Below are 15,648 nucleotides of genomic sequence, written 5' to 3'. Positions count from 1 at the left end.
TGTATTACACGAAATGCGGTGGTCGCGCGAGCGGCTCTCTCGCGTATATATAATGGAGGCTCGAAAAACAAGGCGAAGTGAGGTGAAGAGAGCTGACCTACTGTCGTGCGCAAGTGGCTCAGGGCCGTCCCTGTCCAAATTGCTCGCTCGCGCGCTCCCCCCCCCCCGCCGCCGCTCCGCTCACGTCCCCCCCCGTCTCGCATCTCGAAAAGATGCGCGATGTCGATGACGATGAAATAGGAGTGTGTAATAAACGAATGTCGATGTGTGTGTTTGTTTCAGATCCGCTGTGGCATCTCGTCGCTGCATGGCTGGACTGTTGCAGACTTTCGTAAATGAGTTATGTTTACAAGTAAGTATATGCAGTAAACACGGGAGGGAACTTCGAGAGCGCGCACGCGGCTGTGCTCGCGCGCTTACATAAAGAGGCATATCCAACTATGCAGCAGCCGATCTTTAACCAAGTATACGCTTACGTCCGCGCATTTTTCAAGCAGGAAACTCTCGCACGCGCGAGCGATTCGACTTCAGTCGGCCGACAAGGTCTTGAAAAAAGCCGAGCTCGCTCGCGCGACGTTTACCCATCAGACACTTCCGCGCTGCTGCCAGCCTGCACATTATGCTATAGATACTGTTATGTAGGTGTATCGCGTGCGCGCGCGTCCAGCAGTAGTAAGAACGAGGCTCGTTTTCGAGTGTCTGCGATGATTGATTCGAATGTCTACATCAGCGCCGCAGAGAGCGGCTATATTTCGGCGATAAGGTGATCGATTAATCGTGACCTTTTTATTATCAGCTGTCCTCGACTCTTTCCGAAATATTCCGAAGAAACTCGACGCTTAACATTATTCACACGCAGTCGGACTCGTCGACCTTGCAAAGGCTAATCTCCTCCTCGACTATACACACACATGCACACAATAAGATCCACTCCGTGCGAATCGTTCTTTGTCGCGCGCGAGGGAGTTTTCACTTTCCCGCAAGCTTCTTTAGAAAGTGACGGCTGCGGTGGGTAAGTAAATGTGAGCGCGCTGTGCCTTGACCGAGTTTATCGCTATAGACATACGCGACGCGATGATGACTTTGATGCGGAGAGAGAATAGGAAAGAGGGTGGGACGCCCGCTGATTATTAGCGGAGGGCGAAAACGCCGAGCTTATAGCCTGGAGATTGCAGCTCTCTCGCCCCTCGCGCGCACCAGAGAGAGAGAGAGAGAGAGAGAGAGAGAGAGAGCTTGGTTCTCTATCGACCGAGCGCCGCTCGCGGAGCCTCGTCGTCCCGTGACCTGACCTCGCCTGAACTTTCTTTCTCTCGCTCGCTGGCTATGTAGCTCTCCCGTGCGCGCTGCGGAGCACAGGCTTATAACGCAATCAGCGAGCGACGAATTTCTCTCCTGCGAGTCGCCCAGACCTGTCTCTGTGTGCGCGTACCTTCCTCTCGCATTGTTTTATAGTACGGAACCTCGGCGCCACCGGTGACTTTACTCTCCCGTACAGCCGTATAGCTGTGTATAGATAGACTTCTACCGCGAGTGCACACACACACACACACACACGCGCGCGCACGCCGCGGCTCAATTGGAGCAACGGCCGAAATTCGAGTAGAGGGGCGCTACGCTGCCGTCGCTGCTGTTGCAGAGAGAGGGCAAAAGCCTTTTTGTTGGCTCTGCTCTCTCGCGACCGAGAGAAAGTTTCGCAGACTATGTGCTCACTCTCTAAGATATACGCCGAATCTGTCCTGCCCGGCGTGTGAATCATTAATCGCCGGATATGCGCTATTTGCGAAAGTACCCCGGCGTCCTGACGTAACGCGGAAAAAAGCCATATCCTCGCCGCGGACACAATCGGCGAAAGTTGGCTGTACAACACTACTCTGTGCTCCGAGTGTAATAAAGGAGATGATGATCGCACGCGGAGAAGAGTATAGAGGGAGGGGGGAAAAAGAACAAGGTGGCCGGCGATTCTCAGCCGCTTACTCGAGTCGTGCGTGATTCCGGTGTGCGTCGTCACGGTTCCATTAATATACGACCCCAAAAACGCGTTGCTCCTCTATACGCTCGCGCCGGAGAGACAGAGAGAAAGAGTAGGAACTGCTCGTCGGCCCTCATCCGCGCGCGCTACTCCTGCAGCACTATACTATATACCTTTCCATTCCGATCTGCTTTCACTAGCTATTTCGGCCTTCGACTTCTTTACTCGACCTTTTCCTCCCCCTGCTTTGTGTTTTTTCACTTCCATTTCTCTCCGATTTCCGAGAGAGGGACGATTCCGTATGGGTGTGCGTGGGCTCCTACCGCGTAAGTGTGCGGCAGATCGGGTGAGGACGCGTGTGTGCGCGCGATACACATGTACCTATAGTCTATACACGCAGAGACTCAGAGAGCAGAGAACCAGAGGAGGACAGCAGCAGCGGCGGCGGCGAAGGCACGCGGAAAGCCGCGAGCGACGCACGAGGTCGCTGCTGCCGCTGCTGGCGATTTGAGGCCGCCGAGCGAGCGAGCCGAGAGCCGAGCGCTGCGATGGAAGAGAGGAGCGGCGTGGTGGTGGGGAGCCAGGCCGAGCGTTGGCGGAGTGACTGCAGCGCTGCGAACGCCAGTCGAGCCAGCAGCAGCGCCGAGGACGGAGCTGGCGCCCGTCGCGTGTGCTTAGCTTTTTTCCTCGCTTTTTTCGGCCCTTTCTCTCTCTCTCTCTCTCTCTCTCTATCTCTCTCTCTCTATCTATCTCTCACTTTCTCACCATTTCCATCTTCCTCAGTGTCCTGTGTTTCTCCGCCACGAGTCTTTTGTTGTTAACGCGATCACACACACCACACACACACACACACACACGCAAACCCGCGTCGAGTGTGCAGCAGCAGATACAGTGTGTTTCGGAGCAGCGCTATAGCGCAGTGTGTTGCGCGTGAGGGAGAGAAGGAATCGGAGAAGAGAATAAAATTGATACACAGTGCCTCGAGCGGAATTGGTTTTCTGGTTCGAAATTAATGACAAGTGGTGGGCAGCGTCAGCGGCGGTGGCAACGGCAACGACTACGGCACACATACTGAAGCGTCGATGTTATACAGCAGCAGCCGCATCGAGGCTGTTGAAACTCGTCGAATCGAAGCCAGCTCCTCGGCGAGCTGTGTCGAGCATGTGTGAGATGACTACGACGTTATGACAGGCTCACCTTGTTACGGCCGTGAGAAAAAACGTGCGCATGTGTTTAGTGGCTTATAATACTATTAGCGTCAAGGCCTGCTACGCAAATCTTAAAACACAGTCGACGCCCCCCGTTGGATTGTACCATAACAGGATGGCGCTCGCGCGGTGAGTACATTGCTCCAGAGCTCTTTTCTCCCCCAATCAGCCCTTGCGCCCACCTATAGCTATACCTATAGGCGTCATACTCCGTATCAGCTCGTCGCTCTCTTTCTCTCTGCGTGTCCACTTCCGCTCCGCTCGGATCTATACTCTGTCCTCCTCGAACGCATTCCTGTATGCGCAGCTAAAACAGCTGACGGATCGCGGCGGAAAAGAAAGCAGTGCGGTAGCCGAAAATCTAGACGTGCGAGAGGGGGGGTGGGGAGGTCCGTTGGCCGTTTTTCATTAATCGCTCTCGTGCCGCGCGCGCGATGCGAATTGATATGGAGCGCCGCAGAGGTTACAAGAGAGACGCCGTGTGGGGAGGGGTGAATAAAAAACGACAGCGGCGAGGGAGGGGAGGAGGCACAAGCGCAAGCAAGCGAGCAATATAATAAAGTGCACGCGCGGCGCGCCGCAGCGGCGAGGACGCCGTAGCGTAGAGCGAGGTTGCAGTACGACGACGTTATGCGCCGCCGCTGCTGCCGTTTGCTATATTACCTCGAAGTTACGCCAACCAGCAGATAGACAGATATCTCTCTCTCTCTCTCTCTCTCTCTACGTATATTCGAGACTTTGGCTTAGCGTCAAAAGAAAGCCCCTGCAATTTCGTCGCTCGCGCACTTTTCTTCCCGTTCCCGTTATGCATTCTCTGTATAAGCAGATATTGGCACGAATCTCGGCGAGATCGTTGATTCGTACATAGCGTACTAGTATCCTTACTAATCGATTCTCCGGCTAGAATGCAAATGAGTCGCGGAGAGACAAAGCAGAGGCCGTCTAGAGTGCGACCATTCCGAGGCTGTCGAGCATTCCGACCCTGAAGAGGTCGTCGTGGTCGTCGTCAGCAGCAGCAGCAGCAGCAGCGTTCCTCTCCAGTTTTTCTTCCCTCGAATAAGAATTCAAAAGATACATCCTTCGGCCGTATCTCCTGCCGCTACTTCCGCCTGTGCTGTATATCTCGTCTCATGCTAAAACATCGTCCGCCGCGTGCGCGCAACGAGTCGCCGAGTTGTTGGTCATCGCATCATCAGTCCGTCGCTTCCTGCTTCGCGCGCTGATGATGAATCACCGCTCGCGCGCGACTGTAAGTACGTACACGCGCAAGTGCTCGCGGACAATAGATTGATCTGAAAAAGCGTGTGCAATTATTTAGTCGCGAGAAGCGACGTTCGATTTTGTCGCTAAAAGTCGTCGTTCCGAGGTAGAGGAGCGTAGGAGGGAGGGCTAGAATGAAACAAGTCGCGATATAGTATAGCTCCGCTGCTGGCACAAAGGAAGGGAAGGGAAGGAAGGTCGCTGGTATACACACTCGGGCGGAGTGAACGAGCGAGCTCTGCAGCCTTCGCTTCAAGGGTACATGTATACACACACACAGAGACGATCGTCCACTCGGCGGGGCCAGGGTTCTCCCTCTTTTCAACTCTCGCCTGCCCGCTTCTCTCCCTGTACACAAGCCGGTTTCTTTTTTCTTTCTCTCTCTCTCTCTCTCTCTCTCTCCAACTATGTTATACTCTCTCGCGGGCACTCTCACGAAAATTTCTCTTCTCGCCGGAATCGCCAATCGATAAAGCGATAATCCGAGAGCTGACCATTTTTATCATCTCCGCCTGCATGAATAGAGCAGCGGCGGCGGCGGCAATAGGGGGTGTGTACATAACGGAAATCCCTGACGCCTCATCCCTTTTTCATTTGTCTCGCTGTCTGCAGCAGTGTAGCAGCGACGGCTCAGGAGGGGTTTCGTCGCCGTCATCGTCCTGCAGCCAACTAAAACCTCCTGCACGCGGGCTTTTTTCCCTTTTGTGCAGCGCGCTGAGAGAGAGAGAGAGAGAGAGAGAGAGAGAGAGAGAGAGAGAGAGCCGCAGGCTCCGATGCGGTAGCTCTCGCGTGTATAGAGCTGCCTCGAGGGGGGAGTAGCCGAGCGTTTCTCCGACTCGCTGCGTGTCTAGCTTATAAGCTGCTCTTTTTCTTCCTCTTCTCGCCTCCTCCTACTCCTACTCCTCCTCCTTGCGCGAGCTGCTCGCTCCTTCTTCTGCTTCTTCTGGCTTCGGGGAGAGCAGGGGCCAGTGCCCTCGCCGGCGGTATGTGTACCGGACGACCTTGGGACTCAGGGCCAATTTGTGAGCTGCGCCTGCGCGGCTAGATCGCTACCCTAAGCTGCGCACCTATTCTCCTCCTCCTGCTACCTGCTGCTCTCCCGATGCTGTTCTACTATTCATTCGCGCGATTCGGAGAGCTCCGAGAGATCGCTTGGCGGCGCATTTGTGCTCCGAAAGTGCGATCTACCGTTATGTACGTCCGCGATATTTACAAGGGTTTATAACACACGCGGAGAACAAAGCGAGTTTCTTCGCCTCTTCCCCCCCCCCCTCTCTCTCTCTCTCTGATAACTCGCTGTCTCGGTTATTATCGCTACTGATAAACTTCCTTCCTCGCGCTGCGGTATACACTTATCGTCCGCAAGCTCGGGAGAACCGCGCGCGAGCACGAATATATGTGTCTAATGATGATTATGCACGATGAAACTTGATATACGGCTGTGGCATTGTTTTTTCCGAAGCTCCTGCAGTCGCTTGTTAAATTCGTTTCCCTTTGTGCGTGCGTCTTTATCTCTCTCTCTCTCTCTCTCTCTCTCCTCTCTCCCGGTTATTACGTGCATCTATACACATCTATACGCGGGGAACTTGAATAGCGCTCTTTCTCTCTCTCTCTCGTCTAATGCTTCTTTTTTGTACAAGGGGTTGCCTGCATTCGAGCTCCCCTTTTGCCCTCGCCGAGCCATATGGACGGCGCGCGATTCACTTGTAAATCGATATACACGAAGCACCGCCGTAATATGCCTCGGGGGTGCATGCACTCTCCTCGCCGCGACGACAGCCGTAGCGAACGGAGCGCGCTGAATTTTTCCTGCCTCCTGTGCGATGATAAAAGCAGTCGTGAGTATTAAGCGCGCGGTAGAGGAATAAATAAAAAACATCTCTCACCTTGTCGGCGGACGTAGGTCAATGCGTAGCGAGAAAAAAGCAGACAATCGAGCGGCATTGTTTACTCGAACGCGAGTAAGTACTTATCGCTCGTCGTGCCCGCTCTGATTAGCGCATGGCAAGAGTGGATTCCGAAATTCGAACGCTGTCGTTAAATTTCTAAGCCATGCGTAATATTTCGTTTCGCCGATTCGGAATACGAGATACGATGGAAAAAAAGAGACACTACGATGGTCCGGTAGAGGACATGTAATATGCGAAATTGTGCGCAGCGCGGCGAGCGCGAGAGACCTTGAGACACAATCATGCGAGGCACAAGAAGGCGGGCGGAGAGCAGCGTCGAGTTAGTATAGAAAAAGGTCTAGTCTCGACTCAAGGTTGTCGCTAATTTTAAGAGCTTCTTCGCGAAGACGACAACGACGATGACGATGTGTATCGCGCGGGTTGTGTACAGCATAGAATATCACAATATATACGCCGCAGCGAGCAAGAAGACGCACAGATATACAAGTCTCGAATTTACGTAATAACTCGCGCTTGTTTTCGAACGATTCCAAGCTTGCTGAATCTTCACGTATATCGCGTTTGTCCTGAAAAGCATATTCTCAAAGTCAATAAGCTCGCGTCTCATTCATATACGACCTCCAAATATAGTCAGACATTTGAGGTGTGTAAATAGGCGCATAATCAGTCTCTCGCTCATGTGTGTGTCTGTGTGCGCGCGTTCGCCCTACTACTCGCTCCTCCTCGCACATATATTATAAGCGAGCGTATTCTTCTTTTCCAAGGAGACGAGTGCGAATATCATTAAGAGCCCATTACCGCTTGCGCGCGCGCGAGATCGAGAAAAAGAAGAAGAAGAAACGGCGATGAAAAATTAAAAGCGAATATGCGCGCGCCTGCGCGTCACGCGTCATTTCCATCGATTATGTTCTCTCGCAGGTATATAATCGTTCTTGCTGTAGCCACGCGCGCAGTCGAGAAAAAAAGTCGTTCGACATTGAACTTGGGTAGCAGCGGCGGCAGCGCAATCGATCGAAACGGATTTTCCTCTATCTCTCTCTCTCTCGACTTTTCAGCGAAGCGCCAGTGAATATGAATGAGGAGGAGGAGGAGGAGGAGATGTAAGAAATGCATTTCCTTTGTCGGGAAAGGAACTGGCCTTTCCGCGCGACGAATTATCGGCCTTTCCTCGGAATCTCACACGGACACACACGCAGAGTCTCTTCGTGGAGCTTAGCCTTTGTCTTATCAAAAAGAGCTGGAGCAGCAGCTCGAGTTGATTCGTTGGCTCGTTCTCGCGCGCGCACACTATAGCCTTGACTCGTCGTCGTCGGCGGCAGCGGCGGCTCCCGCCTCTCTACTGACTTTCCTGCAAAACTCGGCCCGTGTCTGTCTCTCTATGTGCGTTGCTGCGCGTTCGACTGCGTACGTCCACGCGCGATTCGAACGCGAGCAACAGCCTGAGTGGTGTATTATATAGTTAAAAACCGACGACTGCAGAGGGAAGCACCTCGTGTCGACACTCTTCTCTCGCCTTTTTTTGCCCCATCTGCCAGCTCTGAAATGCAATCTATTATCGCGCGCAGAGCGGCGGCTCCGAGAAAATTGCTGTTTGAATGATTGCAGAGAGTGGCTATCGAGGTCGAGGGGGGGAATTCAAAATATAATAGTGGACGCCAGGCTCTCTTTCTCTCTCTCTCTCTCTCTCTCGCTCGCTCGCTCTCTCGAGGCTGCGCGTCTGCGTATAGCACTCGCTCGCTGATCGATTTCCCTTTCGAGAAGTCCTTTTCCTACCCCGAAACCTTGACTTCTTTCCCACGCAGCGCCGATGTGGAAAACGTATATCGGATACACGCGGACACGTGCCTGAACTCTCTCGCGACTTGGGCTCGGGAAAAAATAGGTTAACACCGGCGGACGAGAAGCAGTCGGAATATTAGGCCTCATACTTATTCCTTTTCCGTTCTCGCCTTCGGAAAAGCCTCTCTCATAACGGCCGATCGCATAAATATTTAGACTGCCGCGCTGCAGGGATGCGGCGGCGCGCGACCTCAGCCCGATTCGCTGCACGCAAGTGTTTTTCACTAGCGCGACACGTCCTCGCTCCACACAGAGAGACGTCGCGCGTACTTATAACTCGTCGTCGCGCGCGCGAGAGAGAGAGAGAGAGAGAGAGAGAGAGAGAGAGAGCGCGTATTAAGCGCAGACAGCCGTGCAATAATAATTCCGCCCAATTTCGCGGCGCGGCGTGTCCGTGCCTAATGCGCTTTTCCTTTCTAATTTTCTGCGAGAGCTCGCGAGAGAGAATTCGCCGATCGAAAGTTGCCCGACTTTCACCGCGATACTCGCGAAAAAGCAGCGAGCGAAGTGCTGAAATTTTTCCCCCGCTCGACGAGGAAAAACGCTCGCCGCCGCCGGCTATACGTGGGAGAGAGAGAGAGAGAGAGAGATTTCGAGGAAAAGGGATTCCTCGCTGCCCCGAAAGGACAGCTGCCTGCGCGGAGAGATGCATGCATTATGCGGAGAGGAGAGGGGGTCGGGGATAGAAAACGGCGTGTGCGGGCGGCCGATGCCGGCACTCGGCGGCTATTATATTATACTCTCGACTCATGGCAAGGGAAAGTAGAACGACGCCGGTGAAAACGAGGAAGTTAAGTGAAAACGACTCGTGCCGAGCGCGCGCGAAACTCCCTTTACTGCGCGCGTGCAATTAGACGACGATATTATATATTCGCCGTACGGATCAAACGTACAGATAGACGCGTACTCTATACCCACACGCAAACGCACTTTCACCTCTCGTTTCGCGAAAACTAATTTTTCTCCCTTTCTCTCCCTGTTGCAGACTTTCCGTAAGCGACTGTGCGCCCCAGACGTCGCGGGTGAGCTCGAATTTGCACAGCAGCAGTAGCATGGCGGTGAGCCGCGTGCCGAGCCCCCCGCCGCCGGAAGTCAACACTCCCGTAGCCGAGAACTGGTGTTACACACAGGTACGTATGCTATGCATATACCGAGCTATTTTTGCTCCCTACGCAGTACATTCTCTCTCTCTCTCTCTCTCTCTCTCTCTCTCTCTCTCTCTCTCTCTCTCTCTCTCTCTCTCTCTCTCTCTCCAGCCAAGTGCCAACGACCCTCCGCTCTCTATCTCCATCTCTCTCTTCCTTTGCGCCTATACATACGTGCGCGAGATTCACTAATCACTTCTATGGGATTGAAAAGTATACACTCGCGCGCGGCACTGGCGTGAACCCGCGACGATCCAAGGCCGTTGCTCAAGTAGCAGCGGCAGCGGAGCAGCAGCAGCAGCAGCAGCAGAGCGAGTTGAATGACTCGCAGGCCGTCGACCCGCGCCTCCATGCCGCCATCGCTTCTTCTTCTCCTCTTCCTCCTCCTCCTCCTCCTCCTCCTCGTTGCTGCTGCTGCCTCTGCTGCCGACGTTTATTTATATTTATTCCAACTTACCAGTCACCTCGGCCGCCGTCTAATTGTTCTTTCTAAAACCAGCCCGCGAAGCGCCGATGGTCAATCTCTATCGCGCGACATTAAAAATTCATCTGTAAATCCAAGGCCCGAGCGTGACGTCAACGCGCGAGAGATCGTTGACTCCTGGGGGCTCGACCTCGGCTCCTCCGACCTCCGGCTTTTCGGCCATCTCTCGCGCGCGGTATACTGGTTATGTAAAGGAAAAAAAACGCCGAGATCATTCCGACCTTGACTTGCGCGCGAACTGCACACGTGCAATGAAGCTTCTATCAGGGTCGGCTCGCTCAATGGCAACGCGCAATTCCCCCCTTGCTTTTTTCCTCCTCGCTCTCTGATGCATCCGATGATGTCCGGCGTTTAGAGCTAGCGCGCTCCGACGTATTCCGACACGTAGTGTCTCATTTGAAGGTCTTGTATGCGCAGGTGAAGGTGGTCAAATTCAGCTACATGTGGACGATAAATAACTTCAGCTTCTGCCGCGAGGAGATGGGAGAAGTCCTCAAGTCGTCGACCTTTTCAGCGGGAGCTAACGACAAACTCAAATGGTGAGCCTTGATTTTTTTCTTATCTTCATCGTCTTCTTCTCACGAGCGAGCCAGATTGCGTGCAGACATTCACGATTGTCTATCCGCTTCTTACAGGTGCCTACGAGTCAATCCAAAAGGCTTGGACGAGGAAAGCAAAGACTACCTGTCTCTCTACCTACTTCTCGTGTCCTGCAACAAATCAGAAGTTCGGGCTAAATTCAAATTTTCAATCCTTAATGCCAAAAGAGAAGAAACCAAAGCGATGGGTAAGCAAAGATGCTCTGCTTGTTACGACGGCTTTCGGTGCGTTACACATTATTATTCTCGTTATACTAACGAGGCTCCCCTCGCCCTCTTCTTATCTGATTGCAGAAAGCCAACGAGCGTACAGGTTTGTTCAGGGAAAAGACTGGGGCTTCAAAAAGTTCATTAGGAGAGATTTCCTCTTGGACGAAGCGAACGGTCTGCTGCCAGATGACAAACTCACGATATTCTGTGAGGTATATACCTTTGTATGTTGTGTTATTACCTTCATTTTCGAAATGATAAGAGTACCTGCCAATTCGAAGCTTCTCACACTGCAAAACCCTCTGACATTTCTTCTTACAGGTTAGCGTCGTCGCCGACAGCGTCAACATCTCTGGACAGAGTAACACGATACAATTTAAGGTACCCGAATGCCGACTACCCGACGATCTTGGGCTCCTCTTCGAAAACCAAAAATTTAGCGACGTCACGCTCTCCGTTTGCGGCAAGGAGTTTGAGGCGCACAAGGCGATACTGGCCGGTCAGTCATTTCACCTACTATTCGCGCCAATTATTCTTGCTCCCGATCCCCCGCCCTGTGCACACACCTAATACAAACGCTTGTCAAACAACTAGATTGTGTCAAGAACTGCGTTTCTTTGCTATCAAGTTCGCAGCTGCTCACCCAGTAACCTCGTTTTTTTTTCTCTCAAAGTACGCGGAAAATTAGTCTTCCATTCAATTGTCATTCAAGGCCCCCCCCCCCCCTCCACACCTATACCTAACAGTTTTTCAACGTAACGGATAAAAATTAATTGATTTAATTGCAATTTCCGCAGCGCGAAGCCCAGTGTTTTCGGCCATGTTCGAACACGAAATGGAGGAGAGAAAGCAGAACAGAGTCGACATCACCGATGTTGACCAAGATGTATTTAGGGAAATGCTACGGTTTATATACACCGGTAAATCCCCAAATCTCGAAAAAATGGCGGATGACTTGTTAGCTGCTGCGGACAAATATGCACTTGAGAGGCTCAAGGTCATGTGTGAGGAAGCACTTTGCACAAGCTTAGCCATCGACAATGCGGCAGATATTCTTATTCTTGCCGATCTTCACAGTGCAGATCAGCTCAAAGCGCAAGCCATAGATTTTATCAATACGTAAGTTGCTCAGTCTAGTTATCGATTGTGAAAAGCTATTCAAATGTTATTTGCGACAACTCACCGATTTTTTTTTTCATCCTTGTTATAGGCACGCAACAGACGTCATGGAAACTCCAGGATTCAAATCAATGGTGACTTCGCATCCAAATCTTATCGCAGAGGCTTTTCGGGCACTCGCGACCCAACAAGTACCGCCTATCGGTCCGCCACGGAAACGAGTTAAACAGAGCTGAAAGCAGTCACCTCTAACACCGGGTACAACAACAACATCGCCCCCGCCTCTATTACATCCTTCTTGACTTTTGTGTACAGTGAGAAAAGAGTAGTGCTAAATAAATGTTTCCTGGTGCGCCAGCCTCTGGCCCACTCGAAAAGAAAACACAAATTATCGGAGATACGGATAAAGACAATTGAATGGAGGGAAGTAGAGAGAAAGAGAAAAAGTCATGCAAAGTGAAATTGAAGGCCAGTAGGTATGACGCGGGCGCACCTTTGGCAAACAGCTGTGTTCAAGTGTGAGACAGAGGGAAGGATAGTGTGGGGGGATGGGAGTAAGATAACGGAAGAAGGAGAAAGATGTGTCAGTGGCGATGAAAGACTATTGATAAAGCAGCATCGTGTAGCTAAAAACAACACAGAGACGTTCATCCTTGTATCTATCTGTTTGTTCTACAACAGCGAAAGGTGATCAGAAAATTGATGACACACCAAGCTGGCCACTCACAACATCAACGTTTATCTCTCCTTCGATGGGAGCTATCCTTCTTCGCTAGCGCCTCGCACACACCTCCATCGCCGATGCGACGTTTCGACAAACAAGGAAAGCTACTACGTTTTATAGTTTCAAAAGCTGCGTGTGATGGCTTTTTCTTTTTGCTCGAGACCTACAGAACGGATATTTATTCCGCCCTTTGCTTCCGTATTGAGAGGATGGCACGTTCATGAGCAAGAGCTAGCCAACAGAGGACCAATACGATCTAAACTCACTACGTTGCCACGAAACAACACAGATGATGTGATAGGCGTCGGCCAGACGATTAACAATTTTGTTCCTTTGTCAGCGGATCAAACGATACCTCCCGTTTAAAAGCCTCTTATCTGGGCTCGGAGCCTCGGTGAAGGTTCCATCGGGAGGCTCTAGACACTTTGTTTATTACCGGATAGTAATTTTTAATTGTAAATCATCAAACTCTTCCAGAATGGAGTAAATGATTCTAGTTAGCATTTTATATGATCTCTTTCTCTCAATATGTACGATTATTATTACTATTAATGCTATTTGCAACCTGTGCCCTGTATTTTTGTATATTTTTTGTCTGCAGTTATGTCTACTCTTTACCCTTTCGCTTGTTTCTTTTACAATGTCAAAGGTTTAGATGTAAATTATCGGTATTTAAATACATCGGGCACTCTGATTTTTCTTTCTTTATATTTTAACGTGATTAATTTCATCGAATCGGTAGGCAAATTTTTTATCCGAATTTCTTTTCCGATTAAAAATTTTACGGTTGTCCATAATTTAACGACATATTATGTACGTTGCTTTTACATTGTAAAAAATCTTGTATATTCAACCGTAGTTGTTGAGTTTATTGGCAAATATATGGTTAATTTGAATCGAGAAATCGAGGAAAAATTGACACTGGCGTTTATTAGATGTAAAGAGGCAAATATTTCAAAAATGCTAGATAAAATGTATAGTAAGCGTAGTCAATTATAGTAAGAACTATTCATCGTTTTCCGTAATTAACTGTTAAAGATCGAAAGAAAATAAAAAAATCATGCCGCTCGAGCTGAATTATGGGCAACCAGAGACAACAATAATCATCGTTTAGTACTATACTGGCTTCCTGATCCTCCAACTTAGTTTTTATCAAAGTTCTTGAATCTAATATCCTAATACTACACTAATGACGACGATAATGAATATTCATGCCATACATGTTCTGTGATAAGTCCATTGTAACAATTGCAACTGTATCTTTACTCCTGCTCTTGAAACTTAACGCCACGTCCTAATTAGTCGATCCTGGCAGCCAGTGAAAATATCCATTAAGTATCGACCTCTGTCGGACGGCCCCATAAAATAGAAGTCGTTGAAGTCTCTGATGTACATAATATCTATATTTTGTAAGAATCAACACAGCTTAAGCACAATATGCAATTGATTGATAACTCTTAATTTTACCATATCGATTATTTTCCAAATCGCATGTTCCTTCTTCTAAAAGACTAACGTTTTTTAGTTTGCGCAATGTGATAGTTAAATTTTCGACTTAGTAATCGCTACGTGTGTAACTATAAGAGTTCTGCAAATTAAGATTGAGTCTTGCATAAAGCGTCCATGTATATGAATTTACGTTTATTAAACTGAAGTTTGTTGAAAACAAAAATGCTTAGGAACGTGCGTATATATAATTTGAATTTTCATTTATTTGTATGATAATTATATATTCTGGGACTGTCCGACAAATAATGAAAAATTTTGTAATAATCAACGATCTTCTTAAATGGTAATATTGTTCGAATGAAAGTTATTGTTTAATGACACCGATCTGCAGCAAGAATATATGAGCGTATGACTGGATAATTTGATAAACTAAGTACAAGTAAGACAAATGTTACCTCATCATGGAAATCAGTACTAGTGAACTATGGATTGCCGATGTTTCTTTGTCCAATGCACTTCCATGTTTATGTTGCATTTAACTTTGAAGCCTTTTGTTAAGAACATTACGACAACGGCAGTCCCTGGTGCAAAGCACTGCTCATCAGAACCAGCTCATACATTCATTTTTCCATTATTTTAAGTCATTGCACCACATCAAATAAATTACATTTTCATTATAAAAACTATGTTATTATTTTACCTTGACACCCAAATAATTAGATATACACGTAAAAAAATAGAGTGGAAAACTAAAACCACTGAAATTTATAAGAAAACGATTCAACAATCAGTTTTATTACTCCTTGGAATAAGTGATTTTCTTGATGATAACAAAATGAATCGGATTTTGATATTAAACAATTTATACACTAGAAGTTTTGTCATTCGTGATCTTATATTTTCCTATATTATAAAATGTCTTAAGTAAAATTTCAACTAGTTAAAGTAATTAATGCTTCCACAACTTCTCCTCTGTGTTCCCTTAAAGTTTGTTCTGCCAAATTTCTGTTGATTTCCATTTCCTTCATCTATAAAATGGTAATTATGATACATAAATTTGAATTGAGTCATTAATTTAAAATTAACTACTATTCTACTTACTATAATTTCCACATCTTCCTTGTTTATTGAAACTTTCAAAAGTTCTTTTTCTTTTGCTTTCTTTTCTGCAGCTTCCTTATTCCGTCGGTCCCCAATTATGGTCATTGCCTGTGCAATAAAGAAAAATGCTTTTATATTTAAAAGTTGATATAAATGACAAATAAATCTATTCAAGTGGATTATGAGAATGTCATACACAGTGTGCAAGTAACCTCCAGTTTTTTTTTTATAGGTTAGGAATATTTTTGCATGAATATTATTGGAATAAATAACATTAAATATCAATAAAAATACTGAAAAGCTTAACGAAAAATGTTGGTGTTGAATTAATTTTTAAAACGAAGCACGTGTTGACGAAAGTAAAAAACTTACACTGGAGAAACCTTCGGAAGACGATATTTCTTTCTCTTCTGCATAGTCAGTGACTTTTTCCAAATCCGCAGCTCCGCTGTCATATTTAGCTGTTTTCTTCTGTGATTTTTCTTGCTGAACTTCGTCAGAATCACCGTTTACGTCCTCATCAGCCATGGTTTATTATAAATAATAAAAACTGAATTAAATGTAGTAATCTCCCGGACCGATATGGTATGGTCAGATCAATGGTTGGTAATTTTCTAGGGGGAACTTTATC

General features: G+C 48.4%; 2 protein-coding genes across 8 annotated transcripts in view; one reads left to right on the top strand and one right to left on the bottom strand.

The window, feature by feature from the left end:
- The window catches only part of LOC100117183 (protein roadkill), a 24,519-nt gene extending 9,920 nt beyond the window's left edge, over positions 1-14,599 (top strand). For 2 of the 7 annotated variants that reach the window (XM_031931701.2, XM_031931702.2), the window contains exons 3-10: positions 283-352; positions 9,172-9,316; positions 10,233-10,354; positions 10,451-10,602; positions 10,709-10,848; positions 10,946-11,123; positions 11,422-11,743; positions 11,835-13,748. In XM_031931701.2, the coding sequence (XP_031787561.1) occupies positions 336-352; positions 9,172-9,316; positions 10,233-10,354; positions 10,451-10,602; positions 10,709-10,848; positions 10,946-11,123; positions 11,422-11,743; positions 11,835-11,979 (1,221 nt within the window). In that variant the 5' untranslated portion in view covers positions 283-335 and the 3' untranslated portion in view covers positions 11,980-13,748. Of the gene's footprint in view, positions 1-282; positions 353-2,548; positions 3,307-9,171; positions 9,317-10,232; positions 10,355-10,450; positions 10,603-10,708; positions 10,849-10,945; positions 11,124-11,421; positions 11,744-11,834 lie in introns of those variants that run through there. The other 5 variants (XM_032600434.1, XM_032600435.1, XM_008207832.3 and 2 more) reach the window with 5 other exon arrangements.
- LOC100120376 (huntingtin-interacting protein K) lies at positions 14,160-15,648 on the bottom strand. Its single transcript, XM_001603972.6, has 3 exons — positions 15,390-15,648; positions 15,018-15,125; positions 14,160-14,944 (listed from the first exon to the last, which is right to left on the bottom strand). Exons 1-3 carry the CDS (start codon positions 15,543-15,545, stop codon positions 14,849-14,851), a joined length of 360 nt encoding a protein of 119 aa, XP_001604022.1. The 5' UTR covers positions 15,546-15,648; the 3' UTR covers positions 14,160-14,848.

This window comes from Nasonia vitripennis, chromosome 5 (assembly GCF_009193385.2).
Source record: "Nasonia vitripennis strain AsymCx chromosome 5, Nvit_psr_1.1, whole genome shotgun sequence".
Classification (NCBI taxonomy): domain Eukaryota; kingdom Metazoa; phylum Arthropoda; class Insecta; order Hymenoptera; family Pteromalidae; genus Nasonia; species Nasonia vitripennis.
The sequence above is the reverse complement of the archived record's forward strand: the minus strand, read 5'-3'. Positions and strand labels throughout refer to the sequence as shown.